Genomic DNA, 20,013 nt, shown 5'->3' with positions numbered 1-20,013 from the left:
AAATGCGAAATTCTATACTACTGATGGGAATTGTGTAGTTTCATGCTTTGTAAAACTAGCTATAAGAACTCTCTTTCCCACTAAATTCAAGTATTTAAATGTTTTAGGCATTTTGTCTTTAAAAAATATTTGAATGTACAAGAACAATACTTAATTACATGTAGATTAGCTGTATTATAGATGGCCTGTCATCCTTCCTATCTACACACTCTGGAGACCTTGTCCCACTGCCACATAGCTTGTCCTTCTCCACCCACTGCATTTCTCCATAGGATTGTTCACCTCATTCTTCAATTCCCATCTGCTACCTCATAAAATCACAGCTTTCTCTACTATGGGTTTTATTGTCTCCATTGACATGCTCTAATATTTGCAGTTATCTAACTGAGAGGATGGAAGAAGAGAAAAAGGAAGTGAATTGTAGTGATGTTCCTAAGACTTTCTCCAACTCCTTGACCAGTAGCAGCCAAGTTAACCACTACACCACCACCCCACACATATACATCCATCCCTTATGAGAAATATGTTTGTCAACCAAGAAAGCATGTTTTATAAAAGTCATGACAGAAAGTAGAGAATAAAAGGTTATAATTTGGTTTTTCGACAACTGTGTGAGAATGCATTGAGATATTACGGGCATAGATTGCAGATACTACAAAAGGTATAGACATCACAAAGCTTCTGTGCAAACTAAATCAATGCACTAGAATTGAAAGAAAGGAGAGGAGGGAAGCCTTATATCAATGATAAATTATATCTGACATCTAAAAGTCTGTAAGGAATTGCTATAAGCTTAAGGTCAGTCTTTAAGAGAACTTTTCAAAGGACATGATCAAATGTGTTTCAAAAGAAAAGAAAAGGCAAGTATCAACAAGCATCTTTAAAATTTGTTCAAATAATCAGGGAAATGAAAATCAAAACAATTGAGATGTCACTTCATACCCATCAAAATATCAAATTGCCAAAGATGGAAAAATTCAGTGGTAGAACTGTAGGAAAAGAGTACTCTAATCCTCTGTTGGCAGAGTGAATTGGTCCTAACAATTCTGGCAAACTATTTGAAATTATGCAAGAAAATTTACTAAGTTGTACATATCCTGTGACCCAACAATCCCACTACTGGGTTTTATGCTTTGAGGAAGTTAATTACAGTAAGAAAAGACCCATATGCACAAAACTATTCATAACGGCATTATTTTAATAACAAAAAGCTGGAAACAAAATATGTTTTCAATGATTGGGAAATGGATGAACAAATTGTGACATATGAATGTAATGGAATAATGAGAATGCCAGATATGAGGATTTCAGGGAAGCATGAAAATGTATGAAAAGATGTAGGGTGAATATAGTTTAAAAAAAAAAAAAGACCAATCTCTACAATGACTGCAACAGTGTAAATAAATTAAAAACCAAAAGGCAACAATACTCAGGTCAAGATAATAGACAATGTAGGTCCCAAATTATTAATTGTTAAAGCATATATTGCTTCTATCTGTTAAAAACTAGTAAACTACAAAAGGGGAAGTGGTATGCTATCAATTGAAATTACTCTATGATGTGAGAAGTTTGAGTACTTGTTCAGTAGTATCTGTTGTATTAAAACGAATAAAAAGGCGTTTTTTTTAAGAAAATGTTGCTTACCTGACAATATTACTATTATCTCGAGACTTTGCCTCCATTTCCTAACCATTACCCTTTCTGCCCTGGAGAAAACTCCACCCCAAAGCCCCAGTCTCTAAACTAGTGACTTTCTTGCCCAGATTACCATTTCAGGAGGAGACCTTGTCATGCTTAATTCATTCCTAGCTCAACACACTTTCTGGACTTCTTTGTCATCTCATCATTTCCCTTGCCCCCATCCTGGCACTCTAGTAGAATGCAAGCCCCTTGAGGGTAAGGACTGGGGGTGAGATAGATAATAGAAGCAAAGCACTTTGTAAATCTTAAAGCACTATATAAATGCCTATCATCATCATTATTATCATTACTATTATTATTACTATTAAATCACCAAGCCTCCATTCTGGTGACAACTTCATTTCCTAAGCCTTTTACCACACTTGCTAAGCTCAAGGAATGTTTGTAGAGCAAGAGAAGGGGTGTGCTGGTAAGTGTTTAGCAACCAGGCTCTCTGGGGGAAAATACACACACATATTTTTAAAGTTAATCTCCTTCATTAACACTTCCTTAAATTGAGACAATCAACAAAACAATCCAGCAGGCCCTGATTTGTAGCATTCACCATTTCCAAGGGGTAAGTGCTCACTCTGAAAAATATAACAATTGACTCTCCTGCTGCTCTGCACATCCCTGGTAGGGATAGGACTGTCTTATTGGCTTGTATTAGTGCCCCCAGTGCTTACCATGGTATCTGGCACATAGCAGGTTCTTAATAAATGCTTTATCTATCTATCAATAGATGTTAGGGACTGAAAGGAGGCCATTGAGCTTGTAAGCAGAGAAAGAAGTAAATGAAGGTTATGTGCATCCACTGTTTCAATTCACCAAACAGGTTGGCCAGCTTGAATTGTTAGGAAGTCAGGAAAAGTTTTCTAATGATTAGTGATGTCCAAATTGGAATGGGCTACCTCAGGAATTGGAAAGGGGATGCCTATTTAGATATGGGTTAGAATAGACAGCCTCTGGAGTCTCCTCCATCTTTGAGATTTGTTTTTCTTACAGACTACCTCTCTCTCATTTTTTGGCCTCTGTCTCCAGTGCTCACATACTGATGCAGGCATGAGGAAGAGCCCAAAGGTTAAACAGGTCAATGCAAAAAAGTCCTATTATGTGCCTCCAAACTATAAGGCATTGTGATAGGTACTGGAATTGACCGCCATTTTACATTGTCTATATGTTGGTCTTGTCATTTAGTACACAGTTTGCTGAACAATTTCTTTCTCCTAAATGACAGAGCATCTCTTTGTTCCTTACTATAGACCTCAGGCATGGGGAAGACCTGCTGTGTCAGGCAGATAGGTATTGGAGTGGATAGAACAATAGAACATTTTACCTGGAATCAGGAAGACCTGAGTTCAACCCTACTTAATCACTTACTAGCTCTGGAACTTTGGGCAGATACTTAACCTCTATCAGTATCAGTTGCCTCATCTGTAAAATGGGGATAATAATTGCACCTACCTCCCAGGATTGTTGTGAGGGTCAAATGAAATAATATTTGAAAAGCATTTTGTGACCCTCAAAGCACTAAATAAATACTATTATTATTACTCTTCTTTTTATGTAGAAGAAACTAAAGCACAGAAGAGTTAATCAACTAATCTCCAGCTAGACAGTGACTGAGGCAAGATAAATGCAAATAACCTAGCCAACCTAGCCAGTGCAATTCTTCCAGACTACCTTATCTTAGATACCATTTACTAAAGCTTCTGTTTTCATGGAGGAGCATGTCATCTCTTTCTGCTGACATTTTGTATATATGAGTTACTGATACAAACCATTCTGTCAACTTTTTAAAAAGTAAAAATTCTATATTCATCTCTCAGTTTTTAAGCTCAAATCTATCTAAGCAATGATTGATTACAAAAACCATTCCCCATATGTTTAATAAATAAAAATTATCTACTTGATTCTTCATATTTTTAACTTAATTAATGACAATTTCCATTTCAATCAACATGGCCATTTCCAGGCTAAATAGCTCTAGTTTCCTCCAGAAGACGGTCATCCTACTGTCACCAAAATACGTGGGGCCACTGAGTTTTTTAAACACCTCAACTTACTCCTGTCACCAAAGTCAGATGATCGAAAATTCTAAGAATTTTCGATCATCTGTTGTCAATGGGACTAAGACTGGAAGTCAAAATAGTCCTGGGCCCTCTCTGCGGCTCCATACCAATGAAATGACTCCATGAGTTCTTGGCTTTTTCCTTAATCTATCCTCTTAACATACGTATTCCATAATTTTAAGCTCTTTCAGCACTCCCTTGGTAATAAATACTTTTGTCCATTGCTGCTTTCATAAGAGAAATTATCTTAACCTCGAAAGAAAGGTGAATCTCTTCCCTTCAACACTGGCATATTAAGCTATGTCTACACTATGGCAGTATCTGAATTGAAAACAAACAAAAAAATAATTCCTTATTTTTTAACCCGGGGGCATTTCCAAATATTCAGATAATTGGTGCCAGCTAGGCAAAACATCTGGATAGCTGAATATTTCCATGTTTATCCAAATGTCCAGTATCATATAGACACAGCTTAATATTCTCTTTCCTCCACTAAGAAGAAACTGTTAAGCAACCAATTTGCTATTGATGTTTCCAGTAGACAACCACTCCTCCTCTCTGCTTCTGGAGAGACACAAAACAATTCCATACAGAAGAGCAGAGTCTCTTTCCTCTCTTTTATGAGTGACATTGCCCAGAATTACTGGAACCCTTAGGCTTTAGGGAGGAGGGATAAGATTGTTGCTGATTTTACGTCCTTTGTTAGAGTCAAGGAACTAAACCACAAAGTTTTTAATCATGAGAATCTGGATCAAGTTCAGTCTGAAGTTCAAAAATATATTCCAATTAAACTATTTAATAGATTCTTGGCTTTTCTTATTGCCCCATCCCCTTACCATGTGTATTCAATAACCCCAGGTTCTTTCTTGTTCCCCTGGTAATAAGTAGATTCAGTGATGACATCATGCTCTAAGAGTTTAGCTTCTTTCAAACCAATATGTTTTCTAAGTGTCTGTAATAAACCTGAATATTCATAGGCTTGAGTGAGTCACTTAACTTCACTATGAGTGTGAAGACTGCACAGAAGAGATGGAAAGGTGGATGGGATGGTGAGAGTAATAATTTATGCTCAAAAAGTGCAGGGAAAAAACATCACCAAAGACACTTAATAATGAAAAAGGAGATGAATTTACCAAGCAAGAATGGACAACCTGGGTATTACATGAGTACCCTCAAGGTGCTAAAAGAAATAGAGGAAGACTTCTGACACACTGGGAGAATCCTTTGTAAGGAATTTACAGAAAGAAATGGATGAGAATCACACTGGTTGAGAACATGCAAAGAAGTTGAAATCTGCTTTGGAGAAATGCCTATGCTAAGAAGGTCATAAATCCATCTAAGTTTCTCATTTGGTTGTGTATGATAAGTATGCATTAGCTCATGGACTGAAGAGTCCCATCCCAATTAACAATTTTATGCTCATTTATATGGTGGTAGATGAATTCAAAGGCTTGAGGAAGATAGTATTCATAAGGGGGTGGGAAGGGAAATAACTAAACCCAGCAAGTCACTATTTTTCCCAAGGCTAAGATATTGCTGCCTTGCCTTGATGGCAATATACCTACTAAAAATCCTGATGCAAACTGCTACTTCTGCTCTAACTTGGAAACCCACCCTATGGAACAAGAGAAAATAAGTTCACAGCCATCTTCCAAAAGCTGATAGAAGTAAGCAGTCTACTCACTTCAAAAATAAAACAAAAACCTGTCTTCTAGATAAAAATTCAATTCTACAAATGTGGACTACCTCTCCATCAGTTCTGTATGGGTTAACCAGAAGGCAGACATGACAGTGGGCAGTCAAAGCATAGTTTGCTAAATGGATTTGGCTCTCTGAACAACTGTGTGGGGAGTGGGGGAGAATGATGATTTGGTCAAATGGCACCATTTCGATCAGTGACAGTAATCAAATGGTAGGTTCAGCTTAATAGATAGGATGGGATGTTCCATGACCAATCAAATTGACTTCCTCCATCCCTCCCAGTCCCTTACATTTCTCTCCTTTTTTTCAGCTTTTGTATAGAAAATAGAGTCATGGTCTCTGCATTTTTTAAAGTCTTAATTATGAGACGAGGTCAATAGCTTTATCAGACTGCCATGACACAAAAAGAGGTTAAGAATCTTTGAACTAAAAGCAACACCAACTATAGTTAGCAGTGGTGTGCTGGTAAATGTTTAACAACCAGCTCTCCATAAAAATAAAACACTGCACGCACGTTTAAATTCAATCTGCATTACTGACATTTTCTGTATCATTTTAAGTCTAGATAATCAACAAAACAATAAATCAAGTGATGATTTGTAGCTGTGAATGATTTCTGAGGTATAAAAGCTCACACTGAAAATTTAATAATTAACTGTATTGTGCCTGTTTCAGCTGGCTCCAGCACACTCCTCCTGATTTGTCAGTAATCTTTTAGGAGAGCTATCCTACAGGTCTCATGGCAACTTTCATTTTGACATTATGGGACTGAAGTGAGTCAGGATGCCAGAGAACCTTGATACTGATTGCAGGTGGGCCACTGGCTTAGGAATAAAGGAGAATGGGCACACAGGATCTAGTTTACCAATCCTGGCCTATAATCTAGGCCAGAGCACTCAGCCCACAGCCCATGCCCCCAGCCTGAAATACTCCTGAGTGGGGCTCAAACCAGATTAAAACATAACTGAGAAATATTTAACAAAATACGTAGATTCTTATTGTTTAGTCGTTTTTCAGTCGTCTGACTCTTTGTGACATTGTTTGGGGTTTTCTTAGCAGAGATGCTGGAATGGTTTGCCATTTCTTTCCCCAGCTCATTTTACAGGTGAGGAAACTAAAGCAAACAGGGTTAAGTGACTTGCCCAAGGTCATACAAGCTAGTAAGTATCTAGAGCTTTATTTGAACTTAGGAAGATGAGTTTTTCCTGACTCCAGGCCCAGCGCTCTATCCAGTGCTCCACCTAGCTGTCCTAATATATAAATGATATTACATTTTAAAACTAAGTCAATATACAGCCCCCAGGGATCCTTGCATACAGATTAATGGCTCCCATTTCTTTTTGAGTTTGAAACCATGGATCTAGACTCTAGAAGACAGGAGTTGGAAAAAGGAGGGCAAAAAAGCCTGTTTGAAAGGAAAAGAGAGCAATCATAGAGGCTAGCTGCACCTGAGGTTTCACTTAAAATATGTGTAGTTTATTTTCAGGCAGTTCTTTTGGAAGATCTCCACATCTTTCCTTGAGAACAATCTTGTTCCAAATAAAACATAAGGTAATAAGCAAGGGAGGTAGGGAGTCTCAGTGGGCTAAACCAGTAGACCTAGGGTAGAGAGTCAATATTTAGCTCCCTCTAGTCACTGAGAGACCTCAAACAAATGATTGTGCCCACCTCTCTGTGCTCCAGGACCATCAGCTATAAAAAGACAACCATATTGATAGTGGAGATGACATTGTAAGAAAATCTGTAAATTACCAGTGTTCTGTTGAATGCTTAAAAGGAAAAGGAGGAAAAATGAAATAACTAACCTTCCTCACTAGGGACACTGAGGTAGCTTTTGAAGGCCAGAGTTAGTGCTACCTAAGAGAATCAGATCTGATGGGTTGTTCCCATCCCCCACCCAGCCAAGTAATGACGTTCCAGTTATTTACGTGGTTCCCAGGTTCTCTTCATTTCGTAGCCGTCAGCACAATCCCATGACTCAGCTGGAGGCCAGATGTCCCAACTCAAATTCTGTGCCTCGTCCCTCCCCTGCCCCTATCCTGTCCCTAGCCAGCGACCATTATACAGTGGCTCACCTTGCTGTTTCTGCATGGTGGTGAAATCCTCAAAGGTGAGTGTGCGCACAGGTGGTCTCCAGAAAGCATATGTTTCCATAATGGCCTCCAGTCCAGTCCTATGGAATGAGAAGAAAGCCAGGTGAAGAAGACATAAATAAGGCCAAGAAATGCATTGAGTTCGACAGAAAGAACAGGCCTAACTTCTCTCACCTGGCAAGCGGTGGGTGCATGCCTCACCGCTGAGAGATTGCCTCTGCCAGAGTAAATCAGCCTAGAAAAGCACAACGTGCTGATGCCATCAGCTCACAGAAGGAAAAAGAAAGGAATTTGCCCAGTATGGGAACTTATAGAAACCAATCCAAGACCCTACTGCTATTGCATTCTGACCTTCTAGCAGGTTGTATCACCCTGCAGGTAGTAGCATGGGCTAGATAAGAAAAACCATCTTTGGTCTTCTAAATCTTCCAGTGACATTGAGAGTAATATTGGATAACTACCTAATCTCCCCTTCACCTCTCTTTGATCCAAAAAACAGTAAGAGCTTTCTTCTCCCTACCCTAATGGCTACCAATCATGTGGGACTGTCCCAATGGGCAAGGCAGTGATCTTTAGAACATCAATGTCTCAAAAGATTTACTAGATGAGCAAATACAGGTGATACAGATTTCAAGCACAGGAGCCCTGGAAATGGTTGCAGCCCCTAGATGACTGGTTCTGCTCTGACTCTCCCCTCATAGCCAACATTTGGGAAAGCAACTCCTATGCAGAAGGAAACTGCCACCCACAGAACAGACAATCCAGGCTATAAAGATGCCACCCTGTGGGGTAGACAGGATGCAGCACGTGCCAGGCAGGCCAAACCACCACCACCACCTTGACCCCCATCTACTCTCAGACCCTAAAGGAAATAGCCCAAGACCCTGAACCTGTATATGTGTTTTAGAGAGATAATTGGATAAGCATAAATGCACGTGTCCCTCTTCTCTCCCCCAAGTTGGAAAGATTCTCATTTTAGCCAGATCCAGAAGCAAATGATCTGAAAAGAACTGCCCTAAACGTCTTCTGAATCTTCTAATAGTCAGAAGAGTCCCAGTGACTACTTATCTGGGAATAGTGATGCTTACAGCCCAGTGGCCTCAGCCACCATTGGAGGAAGCAACCCCTGTAAAGATGGAGCCAGGCAGCTGCCCCTGTGGATGCTACAGGCACAGCTTCTGAAAACCCAGAAAAGAAAGGTCTGCCACAAAAGTCCTTGGTAGCAAAGACCATTTGCCACAAAATGATTCATGATCAGAAACTGAAGAACTGGCATCACCATCAACTTTGCCACTGTACCCGAAGGGCTTTTCCATCTGACGGGCAGCTAAAATCTTCCATATAGGTCACCTCCCCCATTTGCCAGTCGCTCAGTAGGTAAACATTTTTAAGTGCCTACTATGTGACAGGTGCTGTGCTAAGCATTGGAGATACAAAGAAATGTCAAAGACAGTCCCTGTCCTCAAAGTGCTCACAGTCTAATGAGGAAGACAATATACAAACAACTCACACAGAACACAAACAAGATACAGGGTAAGTGGGAGAGAGTCAACAAAGGAAAAGCAATAGAATTAAGGGGGACCAGGAAAGTTCTTGAGAAGAGGGACTGTCTTTCTTTTCTATTTGTATCTCCAGTGCTTTGCATATAGCAAGCACTTAATAACTGCTTTACTCATTCATTCATTCAAACAGCGTATACAAAAACTCAGTAATGAAGGAAGACCAGTCAATGGAAGATAAATGCCTTAAGGGCATGATCAATAGAATTTCCAGTTTCTGCTAGAAAAGGTGATCTGAAACCAATGCTTCCTGAATGTACCAGGAATCAAATAGTCAATCAGTTATCAAGCAATTATTAAGTGCCTACTTTGGTGCTAGACACTGTGCTAAACACTGAGGGTAGGTACAGAGACAAGTGAAATAGTTATTGCCCTCGAGGAGTTTATAGCTTATGAGAAAGATAGCATGCACATAGGTGTCTACAATAATAGCTAGAATTTCTGTATAGTGCTTTGAAGTTTGCAAAGTTAAGATATATGCAAAATAGATACAAGTGGATGGAGGTGGGGCACTAACAGCTGGGGAGAGGAGGAAAGGCGTCATATAGATGGCAATGCTTGAGTGGAGTCTGGAAGGAGACAAGACATTCTGGGGCAAGGGGTGGAACAGTCTTGGCACAGGAGTCTAACTTGGTCAGTGGAAAAGCAGAGAGATGGGAAATGCTTCCAAAGCCAAATACAGCTCTTCCTAATATTTTCCCAAGCCATTAGGATCAAGGAATCAGGCTGGAAACCAGATAAGTAGTCACTGGGACAGGATTCTTGGACTTCTCTGACTATTAGAAGATTCAGAAGACCTTGAGGGCAGTTCTTTTTAAATAATTTGCTTCTGGATCTGGCTGAAATGAGAATCTTTCCAACTTGGGGGAGAGAAGAGGGACATGTGCATTTATGCTCATCCAATTATCTTTCTAAAACACATATGAAAAATGCATTAATTCAGAAGTAGCTAGATTTCCTAATAGGCAGTCTCTTGCTAAGGCTTCCTCTTTTCAAAAGGGGACTTGGGATTAAGGAGGCACGTTAAATCTGGAACAAAGTTTCTGTTTTGGGGGCCTTCTCTGATTCTTAGACAAGGACTTAGTTGTTGGTTTTTTGTCCTAAACTTTTTTATCTTCCCAATACCTAGCATAAAGCAGGCATTTCATGGGTAGCTGGGTGGTGCAGTAGATAGAGCATCAGGCCTGGAGTCAGGAAGACTCATCTTCCTGAGTTCAAATCCAGCCTCATATCCTTACTAGCTGTGTGACCCTGGGCACTTCACTTAATCCTGTTTGTCTCAGTTTCCTCATCTGCAAAATCAGAAAGAGAAGAAGATGGCAAACCACCCCGTATCTTTGCCAAGAAAACTTCAGAGTCACGAAGAGTCTACCATGACTGAAAAATGACTGAACAAAAGGCATTTCATATCTGTTTGTTGAGTTTCTTTGTATAGTCTGTATTTATTTGTCATAACAAAAATTTGTGCTTTTGCCTTTTTTATATCCCCAGTGTTTAGCATAGCTCCTGGCATATTGTAGGTACTTAATAAATATTTGTTGTCTGACCGAAGGAAGGTCATTACAGCAGACAGCCCTATGCTATGGACTTGTTGAGAGGTGACTGTGATGCCCTTTCTTGATACAAAAAATCTTTCTCTGCCCTTCTGAGGTGGAATCCACACTGTTTGATCGAAGAACACTCCCATCTTCTCCACATGCTCATTTCTGGGTATCCTGGTAAAACGGAAAGAGTTTTGGACTTGGAGGTCAGCAGAATACTAACTCTGATGCTAAGCCGCTGTGTAAAAATTGGCAAGTTATTCATCTCTCTCAGCCTCATTTTCTTCATCTGCAAAATGTAGATAAAAATGTCTGTACCTACTTCACTGCGAGGATCAAATGAACTGAGTTAGGTAAAGTATTCTGTAAAATTATAATGGGCAGGGTAGCCCATCGTTATTATTGCAATTATATTCAACCCTGTGAACCAAGAGAGCAAAGCTAGAGATGTGTTACAAGTGCAAATCAATACCCTTTGTTCATTTGCTTTATTTTATCTTAGTTTTCAATTAAATTAAAAATAAATTAAATTAAAATTCAATCAATTAAAAAAACCCTCTCATAATAAACATGCATATTCAAACAAATCTCGTATTGTTCATGTCCAAAATGTAGATCACATTCTGCATATTGAATCCATCACCTCTTCAGAATCCCCTCCCTTGGGTTTCTAACATGCTAATTGACTTTTTTTGTGCTAGTGCACCACTAGTTTGCTTTATCAGCTAACTTTCTAATGTCATCTCTGGCATCTTGGAGGCTTTAAATATGCAAGGCCTGGCAAATCCAACCTGTATTTTAAGAAAAGGTTCTGAGGGGAGGGTATTGCCTAGTTTTTATCAGCTGTTAATCTGTTAAAAGCCAAAACAGAAGACCTCTTCACATGGTCAGCCCACGTTAATGATGAATACACCATGTACGATGATTTGGTGGAGAGAGCTCCTAAGCAATGAGAAGAGGGGGAAGAAAGTTAAGCCCAGCTGCAGTGGACAAAAAGGCATAGAAGACTTAGATCTGATCCCACAGAACCTAATTTTGGATCTTGAACTGACCACCATGACAATAGCTTGTGATTCTCTTTGAAGGCATTGGAGGCTCATTGCAAATGGTAGGCTCTTTATGCAGGCTTCCTCCATCTCCATTCTTCTTTAACAATACGCATGCACACACACACACACACACACACACACACACACACACACACACACACACACACACATGTACACACTACCAAGACCACCATGATTCCAGAGGCCTGATGATGTACCATGTTAACCATCTCCTGACACAGAGGTGATGGATTCAATATGCAGAATGTGATCTACATTTTGGACATGAACAATATGGGATTTGTTTGAATATACATGTTTATTATGAGAGGGGTTTTTTTAATTGATTGAATTTTAATTTAATTTATTTTTAATTTAATTGAAAACAGATAAAACAAAGCAAATGAACAACAATAACAAAAAAAAAACCCTAACACACACCAATGATGGTGGTAAGATATGAGAGGTAGGATACTTGTTTGCTCTGAGATATCCCAAAACTACAGAGTAGTTCTTTTTTTTTTAATTCCATAATATGAGTAGGAAAGACTATAAGAAGATATGATATTTTACATAGACAAAAATATAACAATAATACAGCAGGATGGTTATAAAGGGGCCTCACAATCAAGAATAACTAGGTTCAAGCCCCACCTCTGACACATTCTGGCTATGTGACCCCTGGCATGATAATTAGTCAGTGCACCAGACAACTCCCTGAGTCTCTAAGTCACAGAGGAAGTATTAGGAGAGCAAATTCTCTAGTGGGGGCTCTCTATATTGATAAAATCACAGAGCGAGTCAAGAACAACCTGACAATAATGTAAAATGACCTATGTTAACTTAGGCAAGGCATGACCACCTAGGTCCTCAGTTTCCTCATCTGTAAAATGAGGGGATTGGACTAGATGGTCTTGAAAGCTCCTTATGGTTCTAGATACTCACATCTAAGGATAATGAATTTGAATTCTATCCCACAGTAGGCAAGAAATTTCTAGTAAATGCTCTAACAAACATATTTAAATAACTAATTCTACAGAGGAAAATGCTCATTTAGCCCAGACTCAAAAAGTAGCCAAAAGATGGAATTGGCAAATCACAGTTTGGAATTAGAAAGGGAATTTGGAGATCTTGTAGTCTGACCTCCCACACATTGCATAAATCTCATCTGCAGCACTTCTCACAGATGGCCATCCAGCCAATGTTTACTGCACTGTTGGACAGCTCTTACTCTTAGAAAGCTCTCATTGTTAAGCCAAAATCTCCTTTTTCATTCTTCCTCCTTATTCAAAGCAACATTAGGTAGGAAAAGGAATTCATATAATGACTCTGGCATAACTTTGCAAATCGTTTTGCTTCGTTTAAGCCTCAATTTCCTTATTGATAAAATAGGAATTATAACACTAGAACTTCCTACCTCACTAGTAAGGGGAAAGTCCTTTGCCAAACTTAAAGTGCGACATAATGTGAGATACAGTTTTTATTTTATTGTGAACCACTAATGTCATTTTTGCCTTCTAGAGTAAGCTTAGAACAGGTCTACCTTCACATCTTTTTATCTTCTATCATGTATGTCTCTTCTTGGTCTTCTATTCTCAAGTGAAACACAATTCCTTAATACTGAGTAGTTTTCAGATGTTTCTTCCTTCTGACCTCTCTCTCTAGTTTTCCAATATCTTTTTTTAAAAATGTGCCACACCCAGAACAGTATGCAGTATTCCAGATGTAGTCTGACTCGAGCAGATATACTTAGATCTTTACCTCTAATGAAAGTAATAGTTTAATATTCGACAAAAATAAAATCCACCCCTTTACAGATTGGGATAAAATACTAATCCAATTACAAGTTGATGGGGAATCAGACAAGTGGAATACATTGACCTTAAAGGCGTTTGTTAGGTACTTACTATGTGCCAGGCATGATGCCAAGTGCTAAAGATACAAAAAAAAAAGACAAAAGCAATCCCTACCATCAAGGAGCTTACAATCTAAACTCTGCTTTTCTAAATAACAAGAGAGCAAGTAGAATGTTTATGGGCTAGAAAAGGATTAGGTTTAGTCTCTTAGTAATGATAGTGTCTCCAATATCAAGGAGCCCTACCAAGTAGTACCCCAGTTAGGGCTTTGTATGTAGAAGAAAGTCAAATTACTACAATTGAATGATTGACTGGTAGAATATTACACCCTATGATTACTGAATGTTTGCTGATGGTCAACAGTGTAAGAGAAAACCAAATAGAATTCTAAAAATATGGGAAGAGAACTGGAAGAAAGCTGGAATATGGAAGAGGAGTACCACTCAGAAGCTGGGAAATTGACATTACCACAGCCTGTCACCTCTCTGCTTTACCATAAAATATTAAGATGCCATTCCCATTGCCACTTGGGAAAATAGGAAGCATACCCTGAAGGATATTCCTAGTGGACTTCTCTACTACGTCTTCAGCAAAAGAAATGCACTTAAGATATAAGAACATAATACTAGAAATGCTGAACTTGATCACAGCCATAGTTTTCCTACCCAGTAATCTGTTTCTGACAGTAACATCATGGGAGGGACATTTATGAGAGGGCATGACTGTCCGAAAACTTTAGGCATGTACTTGCTCCTATCTCTAGCTTTATTCTGCCCATGGATCCATCATTTATGAACCTCCTCAAATCCTTTTTGAACTAGCTTATATTTTTCTACTGTGTCATATCATTGAGTTATAAGTGCCATATGTTTGTTTACTCCACAGTGGTACTTCTATTTGTCCTGAAACTACCTCTTTCTGGTTTCAGACAGACTTCCTTAGTTTTAACATGCCAGGATCTAGAGACTTCTTTTTTTTTTTTGCTCACCCTATCCAAATCACTCATGTTTTCATAAACTTCAAACATATTTCCTCCTCAGTCTTTGCTGTTTCCAACTGGATGGGAACTGGTACAGAATCAAGAGAGCAAGGGACTACAAAAGAACCCACAGACTTTTACTAGGGATATGGGAATTTTTTTTCTTCATCTGAATTCCTCTTTGCGTCAGGGGTACATGTGAATTTCAGATCCCTTTCAGTAGTTGCTCTTTTTTCCACGGGGATGCCTACCCTCAGCAAAGTCTGAGCCCCAAATGTGCATCATCCACTCCAATCTTTGCTGTGTCTGACCTTGACCTTTCTCACAAGAGTCATTGCCATCTCTTCCTAAACACACTCAGTTACTTTGAATAGCTCTTCCAGGACTGAGCCTGTGTTCTGGCTTTTCACCTAGCTCCTCAATACACCTACTCTTAGCCCTATAAAGTTTTAGTGCAGAATCATATGTAAAGTGATTCCATTGTCTAAAAAGTGAAAGGGGATGGAGGGAGAAACCCTTTAAGCTGTCCCAGGTATCTGTGTGCCACTAACACTTTCCACATGCTGAACTGCTCTGCGCCTGCTGAATGCTATCAGCGAGGCTTCTCCTGAGGGAGACAGTCAGATTGGCAAGTGTCCTCCTTCTCCCTCTCTCCCTTTTGCTTCACCCTTCTTGAGGTTCAAGCCCTTCTGCTGTAATCACCACTTGTTCTCTGCTTAGTACTCCAGTCTTCTTCACTCTGGATTCTCCAAACTACTCCTGGCTAAGCAAGAAGAAACTTCTTAACTGTGTGGGGAGAGAGGAAAGGAGAATAAAGAGCAACAGGGGCCCCTCATTTGCAAACTGGTAATGCTGCAGAATCAGCTATTTTGGGAAAACAGCCAGCCTGGAAGGGATTGCCTTCCAACAGACTCATTCCAAAAGAATGGTGGGGGCATCCCTTTGGTGTTCAGTAAACGTTCAATAACTAGGACAATATTCATAATCCCACCAGGCATCGCATTAACGTGCAACTTCTGCTTTCAATTTGGCTCAGGAATGGGGATTGCCTTAATTTTTTTTTCATTCTATTTACTTTCTCTTTACTCTCTACCATTCAAATACCTGATTTCATTACTCTAGATCGGTCCTTTCCTTTCCTCCACAGCCAATTTCCTGGTGCCATAGGTGATATAGGGAGCATGAGCTAGAGAGAGACAAGGCCATTTTTCATTCCACAAGAAAAGAGGTCAAACAGGAGATAACTTGAGAAAGTCCCCTTCCCTCAGCCCCTCCTTCTCTTTCACTGGATCAGGGTTTGGCTTCTTCATCCAGACTTCTGAGCCTGGCTTGTCATCTTGGGGATATTCGAAGGAGCCACAAACTGACAGAGGCCCACTACCTAGCCGAGAAGAATGATGCTGTAATACTTTCCACATGGCCACAGAGGCAGCCCTGGAGATGGCTTTTATGGGACAGAACTGCTGGTGTCCAATAGACCAGTGAAGTCAGGAGTTCAAGTTGTCCTTAACCCAATGAAAAGGAACTATGATGGACTAATGTCTGACACCCATAATATAAGAAAGTACTCTTGCTTCCTTGCGGTCCAACTCATTGCCACTCCTCTCCTCTGGCTCTGGATTAAATGTTAAGGAAACAATATATTACCTAGGTCTGATCCTCAGATTCTCTCCTCAGAGAACAAAAAATATGTCCCTCAAGCCACAGTGGGCCTCATTATCGCAGGCTCCAATATGTTAGCCATTACAAAGACATCACCCTGTTAGATGACACCATCACTGGTCAAGAGCCATAGATAACAAAATGATTGCCAGCTTTTCCTGGCAATATAACATGACCAAGAGGACAATAGTAGAAAAATGCTCATGACAGGGTAGAGAGAACAAGTAATAAGACAAAAGAAATTTTTTTAACATTCTGTGAAAGACCCTAAGCCAGGAGAAATGATAAATGATTATAAATTAAATGGACAGAAGATATTTGACTGGATGTTGCTAGGAGTCTATTTAGGCCTAGTACTGTATCTATAACCATGATTGAGAAGGAAAGCAAGGAGAACATTGATTAAATCCACAGGTTGGCCCAAGCGGCAGGCCCTATCCATGCCAGTCACAACAGAAAAATCATGCAAAATCCAAGAAGGCTGGAAATGTTGCAAGGAAAGAATAGAAGAAGGTTCAACATGGAAAAACATAACTAATGTCTCCTGGGAGAATAAATGAAAATATAGATACTCACTGGGAGGGAGATGCTTGGAAAAGCACAGTGGTTAAAAGACAGTTTATGATTGGCCAACTGGATCTCAGCTTGCAAAGTGAGTCAACCAGCATGTGAGCAAACGATTTAGAGAGGGAATGTGACCTAGTATTAGACAAACCGGGCCCCAGCTCAGAGATTTAAGTTCTTTTCTGGGTTTTGTCACTGAATATTTATGCAAATTAGGAAATTTCTTTGGCTTCAGTGTTACTTGTTTTATCATCTGGAAAATGGGGGAGATAATTGCTTTAACCCATGAGCTTCTGAAGGATTTTGGTGAATTTTAATGATTGAGTTAATCAGTTTCCAAATGCAGTCCATATCCTTGGCAAGCATCCCCTCTTCTGCACTTAGACGGTAACTTGCCAGATCAGCCCCCATCCCCTCTCACCTACAGAATTGTAATAGCCTCCTAACTGGCTGTCCTATCTCCAGTCCCTCCCATTGATAGTCTATTCTTCACACAGCTGCCAAAATTAACCTCCTAATGCATTTGTCAGTCCTTAACAAGAAACATTTCCGTAGCTCCCTATTGCCATCAGAATCTAGCATTTTAAGGCTTCAACAACCTAACTGCAGCTTACCTTTCTAGCCTTACTTCATATCATTCTCTTTCATGCACTCTACATTCCGGCTAACCTGCCCTGCTTCTCTTCCCCAGTATCAGTCATCCTCCACCTTCCATCCCTACATGTGTAGAAAGGCTTTCAACATTGCCGTCTTCAGCCTTACCTACTGAAATCCTTCTCTGTCTTCATGGCTTAGCTCAGGTACCAATGTTGTTGTAGAATCATTTCAGTCATGTCTGACTCTTCATGACCCCATTTTGGGGTTTTCTTGGCAAAGATACTGGAGTGACTTGCAATTCCCTTCTCCAGCTCATTTTACAAAGAAGGAACTAGGGCAGATAGGATTAAATGACTTGCCTGGGGTCATGCAGCTAATAAATGTCTGAAGCTGGATTTGAACTCACAACGATAAGTCTCCCCAATTCCAATTGTGCCACCTAGCTGCCCAGCTCAGGTACCACCTCCTCCTCCATAAAACCGTCCCTGATGGCCCCTACCTAAAAGTTTTGGCTCATTACGCAAATGTCTCCTTGGCATTTAATTACATTCTACCTCTTGTTATACTTTTTAGCTGTACATTTAACTCCCCCTTTCCTCATTCAGTTGCAAGCTCCATAAGGTCGGGGGCCCTGCAATTTTTTTCATCTTTCTATCCCCAGCCCTAGCATGATGCCCTTGCTGCATGAATGGTGGTTGTTTGTTGAAGCAATTTTTGAAAATCTCAGAACTTTTTTGAGCAATTTGGATAAAAGATACCATAGGAAAAGAAAAGGTGGCTATGAGCGGTATCATTGTTTTGACTTACCTCAAAGAGATATAGATAGATGATGAAGAAGGGAAAGGGCTGGGGTACTTACAACAGAGAATTCTACCCAAGGGTTTTTACTGAAACCTAACCCAAAACAAATGTTCTTTTTCTAGGATAATAGCTAACATTTATATAATGCTTCAAAGTTTGCAAAGTATTGACCATATACTATCTCACTGGATCCTGACCACAACCCTGTGAGCTTATTAGGATGTTACTGTCTCCAAAGATAGAAAGCAAAGGTGTCAACCTTGGTCATGCTGTTAATTCCTGGCTAGTCACCTCTACTCTGTGCAGCTGATAACAGCCCCCACATCCGAGACTTCCCAGTTCCCCACATCTTTCACATCTTTCTTCCTTGCTGCATAATCCTTTGTCTCTGGAGGAAATAGCAATTAAATCACAAGGGACTCCTGGCATGGGCCTAAGGGAGAGAACACACCACTATACAAGACAGGACTCCTTAGGGTTTCTACTTAGTGTGATTTGAGGGGAGCTGTGAAGCCCCGTCATCCAAAAATATCTCCCATATTCATAACACCTGCTATGGTTCCTGAAATTCCATCATTATAGAGTCATTCCTTTGGATTATCTGTGACAGTAAGAGCACTCATCTCCTAGGAAGGAAGATGATTCAGAAAGGGAGATGAGAGCACAGAAAGAGGAGGAGAAAAAAACTTCAAGACCCTATTCCTTATAGCTAGCAGTTAGTATATATCCAGTGCTTGAAGGCTTACAAAGTGCTTCACAAAAATTATTTAATTTTATCCTCACAATATTCCTGGAATTCATTCCATTTTAAAGATGAAGAAACCGAGGCAGCCAGAGGTTAGGTGACTTTCCCCAGGTCACATAGCAATTAAATGTCTCAGATCTTTCAAACTTCACATCCAGCACTCTATCCACCTAGCTACTTTTTGATCAAAAAGCAACAGTTACCTCAATTCCCTGTAAGCACATAGAGCCATCTGAGAACCTCTGACATGAGCTACTCAAACTCTGAGCAAGTCAAGGGCCTTCTCTGGCTCTTGTTATAGAGCTTTTCCCTCATTAACTTACACTGCCAGGATGCAGCTTCCTCCTGGGTCTTCGAAGTCTGCAGAGTACAGAAAGCCAGGAGTTTTAGGTCCATTTGCATAAAGTAAAAATATCTTCTCGGTAACAAGCTTCTCACTCAATTATACCAGTGCCCCTGATTCTAAAACTGCCCATGCCTCTTTTTAATTTGAGACCTGATAGCAGTGGTTTTGTGGGGATTAGGGAATTTGGGGATTTGAAGAAAGGTAAAGGTGATGGGGGAGTCTCTGTCTCACAGGATGGGGACTGATTCCCTTCAGATTCAGTGGAGGCTAGAGGGAGGGCAGCCTGAATTCGACAGGGATTGAGGAGATACAAGAGGGTAATCCAGGACCTTCACACTCCCTAGGACTTCTAAGATAAACTCACATAAGTCCCCAGTCTTCAGGCAGCTCATAAACTTCACCCTCTGCTGTTTGATCCAGCATTTGCTTGGAGATGTTCCCTATATGTTGACTGAAATCATATTGACCTAGATGAAGGTGGTAGTAAAACCCTGGCAGAAACGACTAACTTTCTTACCACGGCAGGCACTTTCACATCCAATGAGGGCTCAAATGCCTTCAGGTTCCTTTTCTTGCCTTCAGTTCTTTTAGTCATGACCTTCAAAGTCAGGGCAGTACCTGGCTGGATTCCCCCTTCAGTGAGCTGGTAAGGTGGTCACAGTGGGTTCCTCTTTCAAGGCCAGTGAGACCAGAAACTCAGAGTGCTAGTTTCCATTTCAGCCCCTGCCCTTCCAGTTCTGGAATAAGCTTGGTAAACAATCTTTCACA

At 40.1% G+C, this 20,013-nt stretch overlaps 1 protein-coding gene across 1 annotated transcript in view; it reads right to left on the bottom strand.

Moving 5' to 3' along the window:
- Window positions 1–20,013, bottom strand: part of TBX15 (T-box transcription factor 15) — a 147,491-nt gene that overhangs the window by 10,301 nt on the left and 117,177 nt on the right. Inside the window, exon 7 of the mRNA XM_021003131.2 lies at window positions 7,529–7,626. Within this exon, the coding sequence (XP_020858790.1) occupies window positions 7,529–7,626 (98 nt within the window). The remainder of the gene's footprint in view (window positions 1–7,528; window positions 7,627–20,013) is intronic.

Source organism: Phascolarctos cinereus, unplaced genomic scaffold (genome assembly GCF_003287225.1).
Source record: "Phascolarctos cinereus isolate Bilbo 61053 unplaced genomic scaffold, phaCin_HiC Scaffold_5;HRSCAF=322, whole genome shotgun sequence".
In the NCBI taxonomy this organism is placed as follows: domain Eukaryota; kingdom Metazoa; phylum Chordata; class Mammalia; order Diprotodontia; family Phascolarctidae; genus Phascolarctos; species Phascolarctos cinereus.
Note: the sequence above shows the minus strand (reverse complement) of the source record. Positions and strands in the feature narration are given on the sequence as shown.